General features: G+C 42.6%; 3 protein-coding genes across 7 annotated transcripts; 1 reads left to right on the forward strand and 2 right to left on the reverse strand.

Annotated features, from left to right (window-relative positions):
* Nucleotides 1–8: 8 nt before the first annotated feature.
* On the reverse strand, nucleotides 9–8,285 carry erap2 (endoplasmic reticulum aminopeptidase 2). Of its 3 annotated transcripts, XM_023297890.3 has the most exons (22): nucleotides 8,134–8,284; nucleotides 7,707–7,802; nucleotides 6,637–6,991; nucleotides 6,337–6,523; nucleotides 6,094–6,263; nucleotides 5,846–5,984; nucleotides 5,627–5,761; nucleotides 5,397–5,517; nucleotides 5,140–5,294; nucleotides 4,935–5,048; nucleotides 4,718–4,849; nucleotides 4,335–4,466; nucleotides 3,351–3,419; nucleotides 3,065–3,240; nucleotides 2,787–2,866; nucleotides 2,507–2,690; nucleotides 2,198–2,354; nucleotides 1,916–2,100; nucleotides 1,616–1,777; nucleotides 1,314–1,454; nucleotides 916–997; nucleotides 9–453 (listed from the first exon to the last, which is right to left on the reverse strand). In XM_023297890.3, the coding sequence occupies exons 3-22, from the start codon at nucleotides 6,804–6,806 to the stop codon at nucleotides 307–309; spliced, it is 2,838 nt and encodes a 945-aa protein (XP_023153658.2). In that variant the 5' UTR covers nucleotides 6,807–6,991; nucleotides 7,707–7,802; nucleotides 8,134–8,284; the 3' UTR covers nucleotides 9–306. The 3 variants fall into 3 exon arrangements, with proteins under 3 accessions (XP_023153658.2, XP_023153654.2, XP_054867146.1); XM_023297886.3 differs by having other exon boundaries at nucleotides 5,140–5,517; nucleotides 8,134–8,285; XM_055011171.1 differs by having other exon boundaries at nucleotides 5,140–5,517; nucleotides 7,707–7,786; nucleotides 8,134–8,241.
* Nucleotides 8,286–8,404: 119 nt separating this feature from the next.
* Nucleotides 8,405–10,616, forward strand: LOC118469508 (uncharacterized). 3 transcript variants are annotated; one of them, XM_035942758.2, is made up of 5 exons: nucleotides 8,410–8,570; nucleotides 9,098–9,510; nucleotides 9,588–9,629; nucleotides 9,713–9,818; nucleotides 9,984–10,616. In XM_035942758.2, coding segments are annotated over exons 1-5 (570 nt in total). In that variant the 5' UTR covers nucleotides 8,410–8,562; the 3' UTR covers nucleotides 9,985–10,616. The 3 variants fall into 3 exon arrangements, with proteins under 3 accessions (XP_035798650.1, XP_035798651.1, XP_035798649.1); XM_035942756.2 differs by having other exon boundaries at nucleotides 8,412–8,570; nucleotides 9,199–9,510; XM_035942757.2 differs by lacking the exon at nucleotides 9,588–9,629 and having other exon boundaries at nucleotides 8,405–8,570; nucleotides 9,199–9,510.
* rgmb (repulsive guidance molecule BMP co-receptor b) lies at nucleotides 10,567–19,960 on the reverse strand. The gene is made up of 3 exons (XM_023297892.3): nucleotides 19,466–19,960; nucleotides 14,893–15,440; nucleotides 10,567–12,984 (listed from the first exon to the last, which is right to left on the reverse strand). The coding sequence occupies exons 1-3, from the start codon at nucleotides 19,581–19,583 to the stop codon at nucleotides 12,232–12,234; spliced, it is 1,419 nt and encodes a 472-aa protein (XP_023153660.2). The 5' UTR covers nucleotides 19,584–19,960; the 3' UTR covers nucleotides 10,567–12,231.
* Nucleotides 19,961–20,798: the final 838 nt, after the last annotated feature.

A 20,798-nucleotide genomic window follows, 5' to 3' on the forward strand; every position in this document is an offset into this window, starting at 1 on the left:
GCAGGAGGTACAATGAATGAACCCTTTTATTGTCCATTTGGTGAAGAGTCCATTTACACAGCATTTGTGTCACTTTGGAATGGATCTCTATGTCTCTCTCTCTCTCTCTCTCACACACAAGACAACACAATATCCCTGGTACAAGCACAGCTGTAACACATAACCCTCTCAAAAATTTACAATTTATATATAAAACTATTAATTCTTCACTGTTGTCAAACACTAAATTGAAGCACACATACACATTAAAAAAAAACCTTCCCTTCTGTGCTATGCTGGCAGCCACCACCTCTCTTTTTGCTGTCTTCACTGCATCTGCTCATTCAGCCAGCTTCTCAGAGTCTCGAGGTTCCTCTGAACCCAGCGAACATTTTTCTGCACATTGTCCAGGGCCACCTGAGTGGCTCTCAGCTGGGAAGCCTGCTCTTTGATGGACTCAAAGAACAGCTGCATCTGAGGGTCAAACACACATGCATTTAAAAAACACAAACAAGGACGAAACTGAAGGAACATTCACAGATGCTTCCACACAGCATTATAGTAGCAACAAGGTTAGCACACAATAAATAGGGTTTCCTATGGTAATGTCTTTTTGAAAAGTAGCCTTATATATATTTTTTTTTGTTTTAACAATTACTAGAATTTCTTGTTTTTCTAAATTTTGAGCCCAAATTCAGGTGCAAAATTTTAACAATTCTTTTTAGACCACAGTAGATTTTATCACTAATTTAAGTTATATTAAGTTAAGTAGAAATACAGAATAAAACATACCAGTTCAAGTTTTGGAAAATAATGGCAATGTTTCTGATTCTACCAACACCAATGCCAGATAGTCTAAATAGCATGTCAGTATGGGTGGATGTTTAAATTTCCTTGTTCAATATAAAATATTTCTGGATTTAAGACCATATTTACTTCATTGAGTTCCTCCTGAGATGAAAACTGGCCTGTGGTGCCAATGATGATGTTTCTAATACAAAATGAGCCCAGCTGGAACCTGCAAAGTCAGAGAGACAACAGAGAGGACAGTCTCAGACCAAAGTAATGTTTGTGGTAAAATAAAGACCTTATAAATCAAAAATCTGCTCCTCTCATTCTTAATGAAATACACTGATGTCACTAAAAAGCTAAGACCGACAATGTTTGAATCCAATTCACAAGATCAGCTTGAGGAGGTTCAAGAGTATATATATACTTGATAAAATCTTATTAGTAGAATATTTTAAAAAGCCATGGAAAACTGCATCGTTATGACATCATGTGTTTTTACTCATAGTTTAGATCATTTAGTGTCTCCATCATGTCCTACTAACTTTTGAACCAGTGTGTCCCAGTTCTTTTTGACAAAGTTCCATGCCAGGTTACATCCTCGTGAGTTCCTGGCCACCATCAAGATGAGACTGGACAGGTCCTGCGATCGAATCACCTTCCCCTCCAGACCCAGATCCAGCAGTCTGCAACACAATCACACACAAAGAGACTAAAATCTGCAGCATACATAAGACTTGCATGTGTCACTTGTGTCAGATTTACATGAGATTACATTTTTGTACGTTTTGGCCGCAGTGCTGTAGTATAATACTGCTTGCCACAAGATGGCAGCATTAAGATATACCTTTGCAGTTTGTTACTGTCTCTGCTGCTGGTTAGGGCAAACAGGATCTTGTGTTTTTGTGCTGCAGAGAGGGAAGTCTTATATGTGTTTAAGAGTGAGGCCCAGCCATGGTCATCCTGAGCTCCAACTGAAAACACTGTCTCTGCAACATCAGTGGGCGGGCTAGAGTAAACACAAGCAGGAAGAAGATGACATATCAAATTATACAATCCATCCTGGAACAGAAGAGTTCTGTTGGTTTTGTGAATCGTCTGTGGTTGCTGACTGATAACAGTGTGTGTTAAAATACAATTTACAGACTTGAGAGTTCCGTTGGACTGAAGCCAGTCTTTGAAGCGCTGACGTGCTCGCTCCAGACAAGGAGGGTAATCCAGGTGACAAGCCAGCGACAGGACCTCTGACCTCAGCCGTCGCTCTGACACAGAGCCGCTGTCACTCCATGTCTGCTGGTCAATGACAGCACGGAAAAACTGCAGGATGTACATCTGTCCAAGAACACGCAGAAAGATTAACTCACATTAACTCAGTTTCATAGTGATGTGCAGTAAACATCCTGCAAACACTTGACTCTTGTCTTCTTACCCCCAGGTTTTGTGTTAAATCAAGCTCATCCCTCTTCTCAATTATATGGTAGAAGGCTTCCAGATAGCCGAGTCCTTTGAGAAGAGGCACTGTGTGTGTCTCCCTCTTCAGGTAACCAATCAGGTCCAAGGCTTTATTGAGCGGCAGATGGCCTGCTCTTTAGAGAGAAACAAAAAGACTTGAAAGAATGCATGCTATTTCATGTTGGATCACCAAAGATGTTTTCTTACAGAGACGCAGAAAAGTACAAAAGGGTGTCCTGTTGTCCCACAGAGATGGAGAAACATGTGGACACAAACAAATACTTACGTTACCAATTGAAAGGCGTTGTGTATCAGCTGAGTCCTGTCTTTGTAGCTCAGCGCAGTGTAGTTTTCCCTCAGTAGTTTGGTCATCACATCCCAACCACTTTCCTCGTAATGAACCACATAAAAACCTGTCATGTCAGTGTTTACCTTCACCCAGCTGGCTTCTTCTCCTATGTGTATGCTGTCTAAATGAAATATAAGCATAAAAACATAGAACAGAAAGCTTTATAATGGGAAAAAAAGTTTGGGATGCAAGATTTATATGTAGCATTTTATCTTACCTGTGGGTGATGTCATCAGGTGTCTGTGGATGGTGCCAGAGACATCAGTCTTGTATGTCAGGGGGATCTGCCAAAGGAAACTATAAAAATAGAAAGGAGCATCCACTGAAAAATGTAGATGCTGAAGTTTAAACCTAATCTTTACTTAAAATGAGTCTTAGTAACAGTGTATGGGGAGCTCCAAGAGTAAAAATGCAGACCAGAAAAGCAACATACAGTGTGAAAATAATATTAAGCTAAAGAGTAAAACTAATGTAGAAGTGTACATGTCCACCTACCCCTTTTGCAATGAGGACCATAGAGGATCAGAAGGCATCACAGTCCTCAGGAACCTGTCCTGTCTGAGCAGCAGACGAGGCCCCTTCCTAGTTACAGTCACCAGAGGAATACCTTTCTGCAGAGTCCATGTATTCATCATGGCTGTCAGGTCCAGATGTTCTCCTGCAAACAGGTACTGAAGGAGACAGCAGACTGAAGATCAGTACCTAAATTGCAGTATGTGACATGTACATGAAGGAATCTGCGAAGAGAGGTGAGTGATTTGATGCTTAAATGTTTACTCACGGCATTCTTGGCGGCCTGGCCACTGTCGTAACAGTGTTTTCCTGAGATGAAGTCCTCCTCTGAGCATGTCTGAAAAAAATCTAATTTAGCATTTCATTTTCCTTTGCGACTGCAAGTTCAATTAAAACACCGAACATTTTCACATGTCAGTTTGTTACAAATCAGATGTACCTTACATTACTCATAATAATACACAACAGTTTTTTCAGATTTTTAGATGTGATTTTCCTTCCTTCATGACAGCTGTTGGCTCCAGTTCAGTTAAGTACAGTTGGAAAATTAGCTTTGAGAGACTTTGAATGTGCTTGATATTGGTAATCCATTTCAATGAAAGCCACACCTGCTTTTGTTTTGAGTGAAATTCTGTTACTTTTGCCAGGAGGGATAGTGTGTTCTTTTTAAATCAACCTGTACTTGACAACTGTTTAACCAGGCACAAATACCAGAACTTAGCTTGCAATGAAACCAGATATCATGCTCACTTTGCTTGATTCCCTACTTCAAGCAGCTTTCAAATCTAAGCAAATTGATTTTTGCATCATAATGAAATGAGTCAAAAACAATATTCTTCTGGAAGGAAGGGAAACAAATCAAAAATCTAAAAGAAAAAATGCAGCTAGTAACTGTTTTGTAATATGTATAAGGGCTTAAATAACAAAAAGGAAATGAAGAAGAATAAGGAAATAAAATGTAGGACGTCTGCAAATGGATCACTCTCTGTTTACTACCTGATGATAATGCCGCGGTCACAAAAAGGTAAGTGATTAAACTATCAAACGGGACAAGTCTAACCTCTTTACTACTTTCTTTGTAGGTCAAGTTAAACAGTCCTCTATTCTCTCCAACTTCATTATCCATTGATGTAGTTTGTGCCACATATAGCAAAGTAATCCGGCTGTTAATCATTTTGTCCCTGTTGTTTCACAAAGAGATGATAAAAAATTACACAGAGTATTACACCATTAATATAATTTTGATCCTTACATTGGCTAGACTGTCCCACAGGTCCTGATTGTGTGCATTTTTGTAGCTGTACTTGCGGAGGTATCGAACTATCCCACTCTGAAACACTTCGTCTGTCAGAAAGTGTCGCAGCATGTGCAGGACACATGCTCCCTGGAAGGAGTCACAGAAAAATATTATTATAGCAGTTAACCATGACAGGCTACGAATGAAGGACTGAGTGAGTGCAGAAGTTTTGTTTACCTCAAATGTAATTTTCTATTCAGCACAAACATATAAATCACTCACGTGCCAGTAATTTCATTTTTAAAACTGACCAAGATTGTGCTATTTAATCAGTGATTTGCAGATAAAAATTTCATTGCCTGTGTGGTGCTCTTTGGACCAAAAGAATGAAAACCCACCTTGTCATAGGAGACTGTATCAAACATCTCTTTGATCTGAGTGGGGTTTTCTGCTGGACTGGATATTGGCCGAGAGGAGTTCAATGAATCAAGACCAACTGCTGCAAAACAAGTGTGCAGTAGATATTCCTCCTGCAGGATTGGGCACAGAACATGAATATCAATCCTCTTTCTTATGCTTAATATTAATGGATCAATTAATGATTGAGGCACATACCACTTTGAGGTCAGGGTAGGTGGCTTCCACTGAAATGTACTCCATGTATCTGGCAAATCCTTCATTCAGCCAGATATCGTTCCACCACTCCATGGTCACCAGGTTTCCAAACCACTGCATGCACCAATTAGAATTTTGATAGTCTGCATTGACTTATCATGGGACAAAATGTCATTAGTGTGCAGGTACACTGCCATACTCTCACCTGATGGGCGAGTTCATGGCCAATCACCATGGTAACCCAAAGTTTATCAGAAACAGAGGATGTGAGAGGATCGAAAAGAAGGCTGGTCTCTCTGTAGGTGGTCAGACCCCAGTTCTCCATTGCACCTGACTGGAAGTCTGGGATGGCAATTAAATCTGATAGAGAAAACCAGTGAGGAAGCAGAAAGTGATGAAGTAAAGAGGGAAAAAGCTTTGCAATTTGGTTGCAGGAAAAAAATTGATTGAGCAATGGTTCACCTTGTTTGGGTAAAGGATAGCGGATGTTGAAATAGTCCTCATAGAAGTCCAGCATTTTGACAGCAACCTCCAGGGCATAGTGGGTTTGTTGCCACTTCTCAGGGGCAGCATAGATGGAAACCTACAGTCCATAAAAACACAAACACAGCAGCATTTATGACTTAGAAAGTAATACTTTAAGCAATAAATGTAAAAAAATATTGTACAACATATCATCATAGAGACCACACCTGCACCCCAGAGGATGTTGTTCCAGTGACAGACTTAAAGTCACAAATGACAAACGCTACGAGGTACGTGCTCATCTTTACACTTTCAGCAAACTGATCTTCAAGCAAGCCGCCATTTACTTCAACTGTCTTGACCTGAAATACACAGACGATAAACTGAAGCCTGTATTTCGCACACATTTGAAAATGTGTGACAACTAACAACCATTCAACACTCACAACAGGCATATTGGACAGAGAAATGTACTCCTGACTCCTCCTGATCCGAACGGAGAAATTGGCTTTGAAGTTTGGCTCATCGAAACAAGGGAACGCCATCCGAGCACTTGTGGGCTCGAAGTGAGTTGAAGCTAAGGTTCTGTTTAGAGACATGAGCAGATACTATCATAGTGTAGTAAGGCTGCAACACACCTGTATGCGGAAGATAATTTATTATGCATGAAGCAAAGCAGTGAACCTGGTCTCACCTGGTCTCTCCTTGACTGGTCCGGTAGGTGCTCTTATAGAAGCCATAGAAACCTTCTGCAAGCTCTGCCTCAAACTCAATATACAGGAAATATTTCTGCCCACTGCTGAGCACTCTAGGAGAGAAAATACCTATCTGCTCATGGGAAGGGTTGTGAAGAACTGGAAGAACCTAGAAGAGAAGGAGATTGTTGGGTTCATTGTACATAATGCAGACAAATCAGCTGATCTGCATTTACAACTACCTGGTCAGAAAGATGGGCAAGGTTCTGGTCTAAAATAGTGGCCTTGGAGATGTGTAGACCCTTGCTGTGCAACACAACCCAATTTGTATTGTTCTGGACATCAATCTGGATCTGCACTGAGCCAGTGAAACTGAGACTTGTGAGGTTGGGGTGCAGGAAGAGGTGGTAGTGAAGAGGAATGATGTACCTGAAATAAAAAACACATGTTGCCTTTTGAATAAATGACTCAAAAAACAGATGTCTGGCAATTTTCTTGCTCATTTCTGAATGTGGCCACTAAAAAACGAGTGTGAAGCATACCTTGGCAAGCGAAGGCGGCTCCAAGGGAAGGACAGACTACTAGGATCCAAAGGAGATTGTTCTCCTGCAGGATGAGCAGGACTTGACACCTGTTGTGAACTCTGGGTGGGCTGAGACCCAAGCAGAGACACACTGAGTAGAAACAACACCAGCAGCCTCACAGAGACCATTGCAGAGGGAATGTCCTTCAAACACTGATCAAAAAAAATGCCAACCCGAGTGACAGGCTGACAGCTAGTACTGATATCAAACAATCATAGCCCAAATACAGGGAACCACCTGATGTGAATGTTGGATGATGATAAGGCTGAAGAAAAATGTCAACGTCTGCAAATCAGGACTTCTTTTCTGAAACCTGAAAGACACAATTAGAGGATAAATAACATATGTATCACTGAAGAGGATTTATTCAGACAAATCCATTATTCTTTCTGTAATCTAGCAGACATGTGATAACGCTTTGTTTACTCCAGTCAAGTCAAAGGTCGCAGCATTCACTATAAAACCAGGACAAACACTAATGAATGAATTGAAAGGTTACGGCTTGCTTATGCTCCTGAAACAAACAGCTTTCCACACAGCAACAGCTATAAAGACTCTTCACTCATTACTCCAATTCTTCCTGTATTGTCTTTTTTCTCATACAGCATAGGGGATGGTGGGGGGGTGGGGGGGATTATGTCTTCAGTAACTGGACTGTGCTAAAACACATGTTCCTTCTGACAAACTGAGCTTTGTTGATCACTAGGCCACAACACATCTCATCCTGAGAAAGACTCAAACAAAAACATCACATGATTTTCCATGTGGACAAAACAAGATGAGGACACAGCTATAACTGTAAGGTGACAACAGCTGCAGGAGCATAGCTGCAGTTCAAATCAGGTTGCATAGGCACGAGTTACGTTGTACCATACTGAAAAGATAAAGCTCGTAGTTCGAACCTCTCTGAGTTCAACAGGGACACAACAGACTGTGGAGGAGAGTTAAAACATGACAGTTTGTAAACTCATACTTGACTTGTGCTTGCTTCAGAGGTCATGTTTTAGAGAAATGTAGAAATGCCTTACCTCGATCATTTCAGCTTCACCATGCTCTCTTCATTTCCCTGTTGTTAAGTTTCACTTTCTCTTTAAGCTCCCTCCCACTGCTGAGAAAAAAAGTGTCTGAGTGTGTGTGTGTGTGTGTGTGTGTGTGTGTGTGTGTGTGTGTGTGTGTGTGTGTGTGTGTGTGTGTGTGTGTGTGTGTGTGTGTGTGTGTGTGTGTGTGTGTGTGTGTGTGTTTGTTTGTTTGTGTGTCAGAGAGATAACACACTTAAGCTTCACATGTTTGGACACATGTTAGTGCACTTTAACCAGAAATACATGTTACACACTGCTGAGGTGGTTGATAGAACAAATACTGTACAAACTGAAAAACGTATATGTGTGTGTGCAGGTGTAACCTACAAGAGTGTTGTCTAATGTTCAGGGTGTGTTGATATAATCAGCCTCTCACCTCAGATCTAACAGCCACAGGCAGGTGTGTCCCCAGTTGTTGAATCTATTCTTCGCTAAAGTCCTGTCCTCAGTTTTGTTCTTTCTTTCTGAACACAGACACAGTGGAGCTGAGTGAGAGCTCACACCGTCCTCCCCTCTTCCTCTCTCTCTCTATTCCCTGTGCCTGTGCCAGTGTTTGGGTGGGGTGGGGGTAAGGGGGTTCCATTGTTAGTATAAGGTCACAACAATGAGACATGTCGGTCCCCCATAATGCAATGCTCCTGGCAAAGCCAAATGGAATGCCCCCGTTTAACACACTCACACACAAGGCACACAAACACGCTCACAAAGAGAGCAGGCGTCGATCAGCAATTATAAAAGCCACACTAGTTAAAGCGGACATGACTGAACCTTCCAGAGGTCTCTTTTACCTTCCTATCATCTATCTATGGACAGGTGAGAGCTTTTCATTTTTAACACTATATTCTGGCCCATGCTGTGAATCTATAGCAAAGAAAATTCACAGTTGAATATCTCAGATGTCTAAAATATCAAGTTTTCAGAGGTACGATTTGGTTTTAGTCTAAAGCATAGTTGCAATTTTTCAGATTAGATTAGTCACTGATAGTTAAAAGTCAATTTAAGTCAAATCAGTATCATTTATGATCAGAAATAGAAAGTTTGTTCAAAGACCAGCACACTGTTTCCTCCATCAATTGAGTTTTATATTATCTATGGTAGCAGCCTACATCACTATTGACTCCTTCTATGAGGTTATTCATGCAGTCCAGTGTTTGAAAGATTGAAGCTCGGGAACTAGTTGATATATCTAGAGTTGTATCTAGTAATAATAATAAAACATGAAGTATTAAATGTTAATTTTTGCAACTTATGTGTAATCTAACAAGCTAAACAACAAATACGTAATTTTTGAAGATAATGCCTCATATCTACTGCTCTGCATTTTCTGTGCCTCTGTGCAGCAATACAAAGCTTTGCACACATCCTGTTGTTGGACAACTACAGAACAAGATCTCTTTGCACCCTAAACAAATTTCCTATTTGCCTAATTACCCTGGATCAGGAGGGGTGGAGGCCGATGTTCTGGCATCTCTGGCCCCTCCGGTCCACCTGTCAGGGGAAAGGCTTGGCTGGACACTGCTGGTCTGTATGGTGAGTGACTTCAGAAGAGGACGTCTGGAGGTCAGGTGGAGATCAGCATCAGAGGACCACATGTCAACCGGACCATACAGTATCGCTGTAACCAGGAGGCATCGCGGCCACAACGCTGTGGCAGTTATAACAGTAGCGACCAGTGACTGGCCGTCATACAGTTGCTCTGTGAGTCACAGACATCGTTCAAAAGTCACGAGGACACACCTCACCACTTCATCAGGTAAAGTTTGATCACACGTGAGCACATCAGAGTCTGAAGCTGTAATTTCAGCTTTTTAACACATTCTATAATTCTAGCTGATCATAACAAGATTTGCTATGAGGATGAAGACATAAAAGGTAAAATTTAGTTGTTTGCAAACATGTCAAATAAATTCCCAATTTAAGATGCTTTACGTTGGTCTGCGTGGTTTGATCTGCAGATATTGCTGTGAGGACAAACGCGGCGGTTGTACTGGCCCTGAGGCTTATTCTCATGAAGATCCTCGTCTTTGATGCTCTGGTGACCATTTATGTTGTTATTAAGTGGTAAGAGTCTATGTTCAGTATAGAATTAACAACAGAAATATATAGAATGTGTACCTTTGTGTGTAGGTAACAAGGGTGTTGTTTTTTCTTTTACATATATTATAGATTTTGTAGTAAATTGAATTTGATTATTTCTTGACAATGCATTTGACTTTGACTTTTCAGATCGTTGGTACTGAAAGGTTTCTGATGCACCAAGTGACCATGAAAAGAAAACTAACCCCACAGAGGGGAACTTTTTCTTGTCTGAAGTCTCCACAGTGAGGACCGCTACAGTCGAAGATGATAAGTGTGTTCCAGTCTCATGGTTTATTTCATGAAGACGGTTTTACTGTGAGATTTTTGGAAAGTTTCCTGAATCAAATGGGAATTGTTTCACTCTCAGGATCACAGGAGTAGGTTTTGTAATGCGACAAATCCTTGGTCGCGCCTTTTTCAGCCGTCTCACACCGACTTCACAGGTGTTGCTGACTATGGCAGTTGAAAACAGAACGAGTTTGTGAGGCCAAACCTGGTATCTGATTGAAGCCTAACCTCAGACAGACGGTTTAATGCTCCTGCTGTTGCATATGTGTATGTGCTTTTGTGAGACGATATGCGTGTCTAGTTGTAACCATAATACTGAATTTCTTAATTTACCAGAAAGAAAATTGTGAGTGTTTGGAAGTTTCCACATAATTTCATTTTTGAAATAGCCTCATTTTGCTTTTTATATTCTTCAATGTAAATTCAATAAACACAAAGTAAGTTTGGAGTGTTTCGACTTTATTGTTTTTTAAATAAAACACTGGCAAACAGTTTGTTTCCTCGATTTTTTTTTTCATTTTTTGAGCGCCTTGAGTAACACACTGACATAGCAACAGAGCACCACTAGGTGGTAGTACAATCACATCTGACATTTTTTAAATTATTATCCAACAGCAAGAATATGGAGCTTAACATCCTCTACAGGACACTACGTTCATAAATAAGTTAAGTATTTCAACACTGACCAGTCACTCTTCACCAAACTGACACTCACACATGATGTAAGAGATCACAAAGCCAGGAACTGAGATTAAGCTGAAATGATCAAACTAATTGGGCAGAATTATACAGAATGTTACATGTTTAAAAGGCTCATAGTCTCATCAGCTGACATTTCTACTAGGTATCAGATTCCAACAACACAATGCTGGAGCTCAAACCCCTCAGCTTCCTCAGTAATTCGCAGCGTTTTCTCTCCAGTATCTTACTTGGATCCTAATAAGGAGCAGCTTGTCAATTCTGGCAAAAGGAGAAAAAGCAGTCTACAGTAGCAAATTTAAAAACTTGTGAGAAGGAGACTCTGAGAGGGAGACAGATGCTGGTTTTGGTGGTGAGTTATGACTTCCTTTGTACATAAAAAATATACGTTATCTGTCTTTGGCTCAAATTATAACAACAACAAAAATCACTGAGTAAAAAACATGAGCTGGTTTAGTCACAGCATCTTGGCAAAAAGGTAGAAGTACCTCTAATGTGAATCAGATGAAATAAAAACACATTCAAACATGTCACCAACAAAAGCAACAAAGAGCGCACGCACACGCGCGCACACACACACACACACACACACACACACACACAAACACAGAGTTGAAATCAGGAATGAGAAAAAGCAACAAGTTCACATAGCAACAAAATAGTAGTGATGGCATTTGCTGTGACAATATTCATAATACATTCAACAGAACAGCTCACATCGACTGACTTAAAATGAGATTCTGAGTGAAATCAGCTAATGAAAGAATCGCGCATTTTAACAAAAATGGCAGCTCCTAGTATTCAACTGTCTTTTACTCTGAAAGGGTCAAAAAACCTACAGATCTCCAAAACTTGAGCCATTGAAGATGTTGGTGGAAAACAGCGAGTGAAAGAACACTGATGTGGATTCGTGAAAAAAATTAAAGTGCTTTTGTTAAAACAAACATCCTCTGTTTGAGGTATTACAAAAAAATCACATCAAATGGCACAAAAAACAAACTACACCATTACACTGTGCACTGAAGACAAAATGAACTATTTACAGTCAATACACCCACACAGAAACATTTGTGTCATTGTCAATTGCGTTCTATCCAAAGATAAAGACAGATTGTAGAAGCTGTCATCACGTCTTCTTTGTTTTTCTACCTTCAGAGAGCTGATTCGGCAAAGTAAGACGCAGTTAGTGTTGCCAGTATCTCCTGTGTCCACTGGGAGGTCTGTCACCTCTTCTATAAAACTTCCAGTTCCCAGTAACTGTCCAGTCTGCTGTTTACTCTCTACACGAGAGAGGAAACAGTTTTCAGTATCAGTGCTCAGCGAAAAAAAAACTCCCACAACTCATTTTCTAGTGCACACACATTAACAAAGCCCACATGCATGCAGGCATACTCAAAGACTCCCACTTCTACATCAAAGCAGCGCTCAGAGCACACACCAGGAGCAGAGCAAACTGTTTGATAAGGTGAGAACCAGAGTGTAAGGTGGAGATGGCAGAGCCGCGGGGGTAGATCCTCCATCTATCCCTGTGTGGATGCAGACTCTCCATGTCCTTCTGGGCGCTGTACGCTGCCACGGTGAAGTTAACATCCCCAGTGGTCAGGAGATCAAACACACAGGAGTGGAAGTAAATGTCCTGCACCTCCAGCTGTTCCCTGCAGCGCTCCTTCGCCCCCTCCACACCAAAAACCTGCGAGGCACCATAGGGGGACGCTTGTGTCAGTGAGGAGTAACTCGGCCGACGCAGCTGCTGCAGGCCGAGCGCTGGAGGGGAGAGGGGCAGGGGAAGGTGCCCCGCCTGGTCGATGCGTTCGCCGCTGGGGCAGCCGTTCAGACAGAGCTGCAGGTCCTGGGTGGCATCATAGGCCTGGGCCAGCTCCTCAGGGATCCGCACAGCCAGGGTTAAGTAGCGCCCCAGCTGGCGCACAATTACAGTCACACCGATGTAGCCAGCGTGCAGCTCCACGTGGCGCCCCGGGCTGCGCTCAGAGATCCACAGAGCCCGGACCTTCCCAGATACACCGTCTGCACCGGCTGAAGCGTGGATGGGGTCTCCACTGCTCACGGTGCCGTCGTCAAAGGCAGCTGGGAGGTTGTCTGTGACAGCCTGGTAGACCCTCTGGTCCATGCAACCCTCATAGGGCTTGAAGATGATGGTGATCTATAGAGCAAGAACAAGAGAGTGCATCAGTTATGTTACAGAGACATTTAGAATTTAAAGTCCAGTGAATGACAATGTTAAAATGCAACAATTAATATACAGTTCACTATTACAGTCAGTTCATTAGTTATTGGACAAACACAACTTTTATTGACATCATGGATATAGCTGAATCTGAAGTCAGTTCATTAACCGGCAACTAATCTGATAATCAGTTATTAATCCCTAATTTTTTGGTTTCAGCTTCTCAGGTGTGAGGATTGACCACTTTTCTTTTCCTCATATATGAGAAATTTCTTTAGGATTTCCACAGCAGGTTGAATAAAACAAGCATTGTAAAGGTTTCATTTTGGGTGCTGGAAATGTGTGAGACATTTAAAAAATATTTTTACATTTTATAGAATAAATGATTGAGCAGCCAATCAAGAAAATAATTGAAAAACTAGCTGATAATGAAAAAAACACGAGTTGCAGCCCTGAACTAATAGAAATTAATAACTTCTGATTATTGCTTGAAATAATTTTTCGAGCATGACAGACATTCTCTACTGATGATTTGTGACTTTCTCTGTTTGCGATGTTGTAAATTGAGTATGTCATGGTCAGAAAATTAAAAACTGAACTCCGACTGTTTATAGACTAAACCATTAATCACTGAATTATTGAAAGAACAAAGGACAGGTAGGAGAGGTGAAGTAAAGGGACTCTCACACACACACACACACACAAATATTAACATTCACCCATTACACAGGTTATTGACTCTCATCACACTACATTTGAGAAATGACTTAATGACTTTTTAACAAGTTGTAATTTGACACAGCTATGCAAACATGCTGACACATGTGCACCCACACATACATGCAGGGCTCTGGTGGTGAGTGGAAGCAGTGCTGGATGCAGGGTGTGGTGTGAGCATTACAGTTAGCACTAGCATCATAGTTCCGGTGAATGGCTGCTTTGTTCACATGACAGCCGTGAGGAATGAGGGCTGGCAGGCCATTAAGCCTGCAGGGCTGTTAATGTGTGTGTACGCATGTGTGTAGGAGTGTGGTGTGTGTCCCTAATAATCGTGACTAATAACTTGCCCCACCTCTGACACAAGGTCAAACCTTCAGCTCCACCAATGTAGCAAACCTACTATTTGCTTAATGTGTGTGTGTTTCTGTCAGTGTGGGCTTGACTAAGTGTATGCAGGGGTGTGTATGTGCTTTAATAATTAAAACTATCGACTAAGCTAGAGAGGGCTGATCATCGGGGGAAACATCAACATTGCTTCTTTAACACCACAAAGATCACCTTGTGTGGCTCATCATCCATTTGGTGTTGTATATATGTGTGTGTGTGTGTGTGTGTGTGTGTGTGTGTGTGTGTGTGTGTGTGTGTGTGTGTGTGTGTGTGTGTGAGTGTCTTTTCTGTTGTTTGGGCACCTTTAACACACATAGTGCTTTAAGCTGAGTGCAAGGAGTGACACTTATGAACTCATGGGACACACACACACGCACACAAACGCTTGCAAACACACATTAGTAAACAGTGGGTCCTTTCACACGTCTCATTCCATGTTATTAGAGGTCAGGCTATATGCAGCCATTAACCAAGTTAGGTTTCCAACACTGCCTCAGTCACAAGAGACAGTCACAAGATCGAGGCTGTTTGTCTCACACCTGTGAGTCTGTGACAGACTTCGATAAAGAGAAAGCAGAGCAGAGAGAGTGAGGGTGTTTTCCAGTCTCACACTGATAAGACTTCTTACCTTGAGGCACAGAAAAGAAACTTAGAGTTCATTGTGGAAACACACATACAGAAATAAACCAGATCACACCAGCTGCTCCCACTTACGAAGCTCTTCCATCCTTAATAACAACAAATTAGACTCCAAAAAGCCCATTTCACAGTTCTTACCTTATTGGTTGCTGTGGCACTGGAGCCGGGAACCACAGGCACATTAGTGACCTGCACCGACAGATAATCATTATCAATGAGAGGCCAAGCGCCCTCCACCTTGCAAGTCTGGAAGCTGTCCTTAAACGTCCTCAGATGCGGGTCCCCGAACAGCCCACAGAACAGGTACCCAGGCCGACTGTGGCTGTGGCTGTGCCCGTGGGAGTGTGCATGTGTGTGCACGTGGGAATGTATGTGGGCGTGCTGGGTGCGACTGTGGTAGTTGCAGGGCTCTATATGGATCTCAGGGTGCGTAGAGGACGTGGGCCCGTCTCTGGAGCAATTCCTCTGGCTCATGAGGTCTGAGATGCCGAGCACAGCCGAGTGGAAGACCAGGTTCCCCCGGCAGGACTTGGCCGTTCTCTGGGTGCAGACTGAGTATGACCGCAAAGCCTTGCAGAATTCGGTGTGGAAACCATCCACGGCCGGAGTCAGGTGGGAGGTCAGGGAGACAAAGTCGGTGGTGCACTTCTGGATACGACATTGAGGGGTGGCCACCTGGCACTGACCTGGAGGGGACACACAGATACAGTCAGAAACACTGGCAGGAAACCATATGAATATAAAAACAAAGGTATGTAACCGGATGAAAATGACTAGAGAAAAACATGCATGTATGACAATTTACATTTTAACTAGACTGAGAGCTGGATCTTGCTAGAAAAGGAAAGTTTGCACATAAGACGGCTACAGTTATAGTGTGAAGAAGCCTTTGATCTTACACACACAATGGTACCAGCCTGTTACAGTCCAACCTAATAAAACTAGAAAAAGAACCAGCTGCTGATTGAAAGTCCTGATCAGTCAGCAGAGCCGCTGTGTGAGTGTAATAAACCTGAAGTGTAATAAACCAAAGAGCAGCCCGAGAGAGAAAGACAAAGTACATTTTCCCACAAGGAGTGAGATAATAGTGTCTGCATGGCAAAGGAGCACCTAACAGACAGAGGAAGCAAGACAATGCAGGTGTGCTGTGCATTACCATGGCTTAGCGACGCTCTGTAGTGTTCAATCTGTGTTGAAACTGTATCAAAAAGATGCTGATAAGGTTTTGAGGCATTGTCTTGTGACGCTGTGTAGCTTTTACAAAAGAAATGCACACCGAAAAGCTAACTAATATGAAATCTGACATTAAATTAGCTTTTTCAGTTGTTTTTTTAAACCAAAAGATTGATTATTCCGTCCTCATACACCCATCAGGAACATGCCCCTGATGTGTTATCTGTTTCTTCATTTCTGAATGTAACAAGGGTCAAACCAGCCTTTTATATCATAGATCATCAGAGAGAGAGGGAGTTAGAGTAAGAGAGAGAGATTAGAGACCAGACCTAATGCATCAGTCACAGCGTGCTCCTATTAGATTAGACCAGAGAGAGAGGCTCTGCAGTGTATGGGCAGCTGCTTACACACACACACACACACACACACACACACACACACACAAGAATGCTGGTCGCACTTCCGTTAAACACACACAGTAAGTAATCTTCAGATGGTGGTATGATCTCCTAATGGCCAAGCAAAAGGCAGAAAGTCCGTGAGTTTTTACTGAAATCAACAAATTCCCTCAATGTCACACCATCGCTTTACAACCATAAGTTACCACCAGCACATAAACACGCATGAGCCAACAGCGCATTCCAGCTCTTCTTTGTAGATTTATTTGATGTTGGGGCATGACAGAGTTGGGTGCCGCCATTTGGGGGCAGTACTGCTCTGAGCTTTAGAGATCAGGGTGCAGGTATGGACCCCCACTCGCACCAGGCTTCAGAATCTCTCCCCTGCCTGTTAAATACTGACACCCACCCACAGATACACACACACACATACACAGGCTGCCTGCCATGCCAACCACCACTGCACAGACGGTCTGAGTACTGAGGACACATTGTGTCTTTGACTGGCGCACCAACAGCCTCCTGCTTTCCCTCCTATCTAGCCTGCAGTACCTAAATACTGCTCCCAATCTAATCAGAAGGGGGTTTATTCTCTTCCAGAAGGTATCAGGATCACAAGCTGCTCTAAAAAACACACAAAAGCACATTCAGTGACATTTTCCCAGCGAGACGGGAGCTGACCCTGTAACTGAAGGACTCAGGTTCGCATCTCTGACTTATAAAGGTTAAAACTTTGCTGACGTCAAGCATCTGCTGAAGTTTACACCAGTTCCCGCTGTCTGGCTCTGTGGCTGACCGTGCACGCCAGCATTCCTGTGAATTATATCAAGCAAAACGAGGAATTCCATGCGATGATTAAGTTCTGAATTATATTATGCTCTATATTAAAGCGGAATTTTCTTATTTTTGTTCTTCAAGGCTTCCCATGATCTCTCTTTTGTGAAATAGTCTTCTTAAGCGGGTTTTCTAAGTATTCATAGCTGTACTTTCAAAAGAAAATCCAATCTATGCATATAAATAAGCAATTTCTGATAAGTCGGGCCGAGGCAATGAATACTGAATTGACTTGAAAATATTGTGAAGAAGAGAATGAAGAACTGCTCGTGTGAGGAACTTATGTGTTCAAGCTCGGTTTCTATCATCCCCTGGAGTAATTCCAATGGAGACACAATAACAGGGTCAGCAATGCTCACACCGATGCTTCCATGTCCTATATTAACCTTTCTGTTTCGCCCCATCCTCCCCTCACATCTGACTTTATCACATTTCTTTCAAAGCCTAGTTTTTTTTTCATAGCTTAAATCACTTGCCTCCACCAACACTATTCTGTTTTCAGCCTGATTCCCTATACAGCTACTCTCCTCTCTCCCTGGTCATCTCGCCTCTTCTCTTCCCACATCCTGAGGCACCTTCTCCAACATCAGACGAAGGTCAAAAGATCCACCAGCTGAATCTCCCAGGCTCGGTTTAGCGATCCTTTGTCTCCCAATCCGGCCGCCTCCAACTTCTCTCATCTCGGCAGATCAGAAAAGGGATCTACTGGGATCATCTCTTGACCGAAGGAATGGCTTGTGAAGTGCTTATTGATCACCTTGTTGTGTGCACTCTCTCGCATGCTGAGCTCAAATCACACAAACAGCCTCCCAAGCTTAGAGATACAAAGCTGCAGAGGAGCTATGCACTGCCTCTCTCTCTCCTGCTCTCAGCTAGACACCGCAAACAATAGTCAACAATTCGGACGCCCCTGCCTCTAAACGGACACATGCTGCATGGAGCAACGATGTGACCAAACAGCCCGAACGTGTACAAGTTTTAACAAATAAAACATTCTGTTTGACACAACAGACTAAATAATACACATTCTTTCCAGGTGACGCATGTGTGGCAGTAGGTGCCAAGAGGGTCTTTAATGTGGAGTTGGTCCCTCTTTTTCCCACCAGGCTGTGTGCAGAGGCGGTTTTGTCCTGCTGCCTGAGCCGTGTTAAACTAATTACTGGAGGTGTGACTGCTCAACAGACAGCCGCCACTAACGCAGACCCCCTGCACACACAGAAACACACAAACCCGGCCAAAAAAAAAGAAGAAAAAACACACACACAAAAAAACGCTGGCTTCTGGAAAGAGGACATGTCCTGCTTATTGCACCAAATGCAAAATGCATCTGTGTCTTTACCAAACACAAACTAACCAAGAATGTGGGAAATAGGAGGTGGGCAAATGAAAATCTCTGTATAAGCAGCGTAGAAGAGACAGAAACGCTGTAGTTTGGCATCAATAATCCTTCTTTTTAACTTTTGGCTTTCTGTTAAAAGACAGGTTTTTGCAGCGTGTGTCTTCAATTAACATGCAAAAGATGAACATCCACTAATACAAAAAGAAAATTGCAAAAGAGCTTCTTAAATATAACTACCAGAAGCTATTATTCATTATACTATATTGTTACACTAATATTTAGGCACACTACTGCTGTTTCTTCAACGAGCACAATTTACACAACTATTGCATGCTTTTTTTGTACATTGTTTCTTATACATCTGTGTGTAACGTGTGAGCTACCGGATACCCTGAATTTCCCAAAGTGGACAAATAATCTATCTATCTATCTATCTGTTCAAATCTGCACCAACTGGACATAAATTGTGCTCCACAATAGGTTCAATCACATTTACATCTTACACTGCAACTTTTTTCACAAGCATCCCTGAGACAGATTCAGTTTTTCCTCATGTTGCACTGAATAAATCTGTTATATATGGACATGAGGAGAGCTAGTCGCCCTCTCTTCCCCTCCTCCATGAGCCATTAAGGGGCAGACGGGAGAATGACGGCCCAGGAGAGAGGAGGAGAAACTCGATCCGTGCTCAGACTACTGCACTGCCGCTGTAGAGAGAGCCATTGTCAGGCAGCACTGGGCCCAACGCAGGGATCGGCCACACTGTGAAAACAAACGCCTAATAACTAATAAAGTAGCTCCGATCACTATCAAGTGCACCAGACAGAAGTGTTGTCACTGTGGTAACGGCGCAGCGCACAGCAATTCAACTCAATGACAAAGTGCGTAAAAAAATGCAAATCACTTTAGTTTGCTGAGACTATGACTGTGACAGTAGTTGAGGCAGTGTTTGAGTGGAGTTGGTTACCTATGCGAGCACCGCAGCACACCACGATGATCAGCAGCAGCAGTGGCCGGAAGCGGCGCACCATAGACGGGGAGGCGAGGCGCTCAGCCCCGCGGCAACAGCATCCGGCTCTCCCCATCCCCGTCCATGCAGGGCCAGGAGGGGAGAGTGGACAGACTTCCAGTGGGCGAGGAGGGGTGTTATCCAGGCCTTCTCGCTTCTTCTTCTGCCTCTTCTTCTTCCTCACTCTTCTCTCCTGCCTCTGCTCCTCGGGTGCGCAGGGGCATTAAAACACAGCTGCTCCGCGGAATGCAGGGCGGAGGGGGTGCACAGGCGAACAGCGGAGCAGAGCAAAGTACAGCCACAAGTCACTTCGGCGACACTTTTACTTTTTCTCCGTACAAATCCACAACCCCACGTGATTTAAGTGCGCTCCCTCGGCGGTCGGACTTTTGCCTTGATTGTGATCACTCTCCTCTCTCGTCCCAAACACGCACAATCACATCTCTCTCCCTCTCTCTCTCTCTCTCTCTCTCTCTCTCTCTCTTCTCCTCCACTCCTCCCCTTTCACTTTCTCCACCTCCTCCTCTGCCTCTCCAACAAATCAATAGAGAATCAACCAAACCCTGCTGGCGGAAAACCCGCCTACTACAGACACACAGAGAGTCCATAACATTAGTGAAGAAGTCTGAGATAGAAGTTAGAAAACGTGGGTGAGATGCCAGCAAATCAGTGTGTGCAGAAGAGGATAGTGTGTTTCTGATGCATTTGATAGACTGGAAACTGATACAGACAAATCGGAGCTTGTTTTTAGCGTTAAGATTGATATTATTTTTCTTGTTGTGCTTGAAACACAAAAAACAATATTAAATCTCCATATATTTTGTTTTTCTTTTGGCTTCTTTCAAGCAGTGCAACGATAATAATAAGAATAATCCTTCCACCTGAAGAGCAAAACTAAACATATTTAAATGTCAGAAGAGGTTGTTCCAGCCAGTAAGCCCAGTAGTGATTATGTAAATTGGTTTTACAAATGTCCCTGTAGATTCTCAGTCATCCAGCTCATGGAAACCATAGAGCTTCAGAACGAGACAACTGGAGAAAAAAAAGTTTAATTTCCTGACTGAAGCTCTTAGGTTTTAAAAGCAGTAATAGTTGTTCTAATGGCTTTTATTCCAAGATAAATAAACTGTGTTGGTGGAGTAACATAATGTAGAAATAAATGAAAAGAATACCAACATCATCAAAGACATAACAGCAATAAAATTATATTTTATGACCAGAGTGGATGTTTGATTGTGCAAAAGTAAAGTTTGTTTTTTCTGATAGTAAGTAGTGCAGTCAAACTCAATGC

Source organism: Amphiprion ocellaris, chromosome 6 (assembly GCF_022539595.1).
Source record: "Amphiprion ocellaris isolate individual 3 ecotype Okinawa chromosome 6, ASM2253959v1, whole genome shotgun sequence".
NCBI lineage: Eukaryota > Metazoa > Chordata > Actinopteri > Pomacentridae > Amphiprion > Amphiprion ocellaris.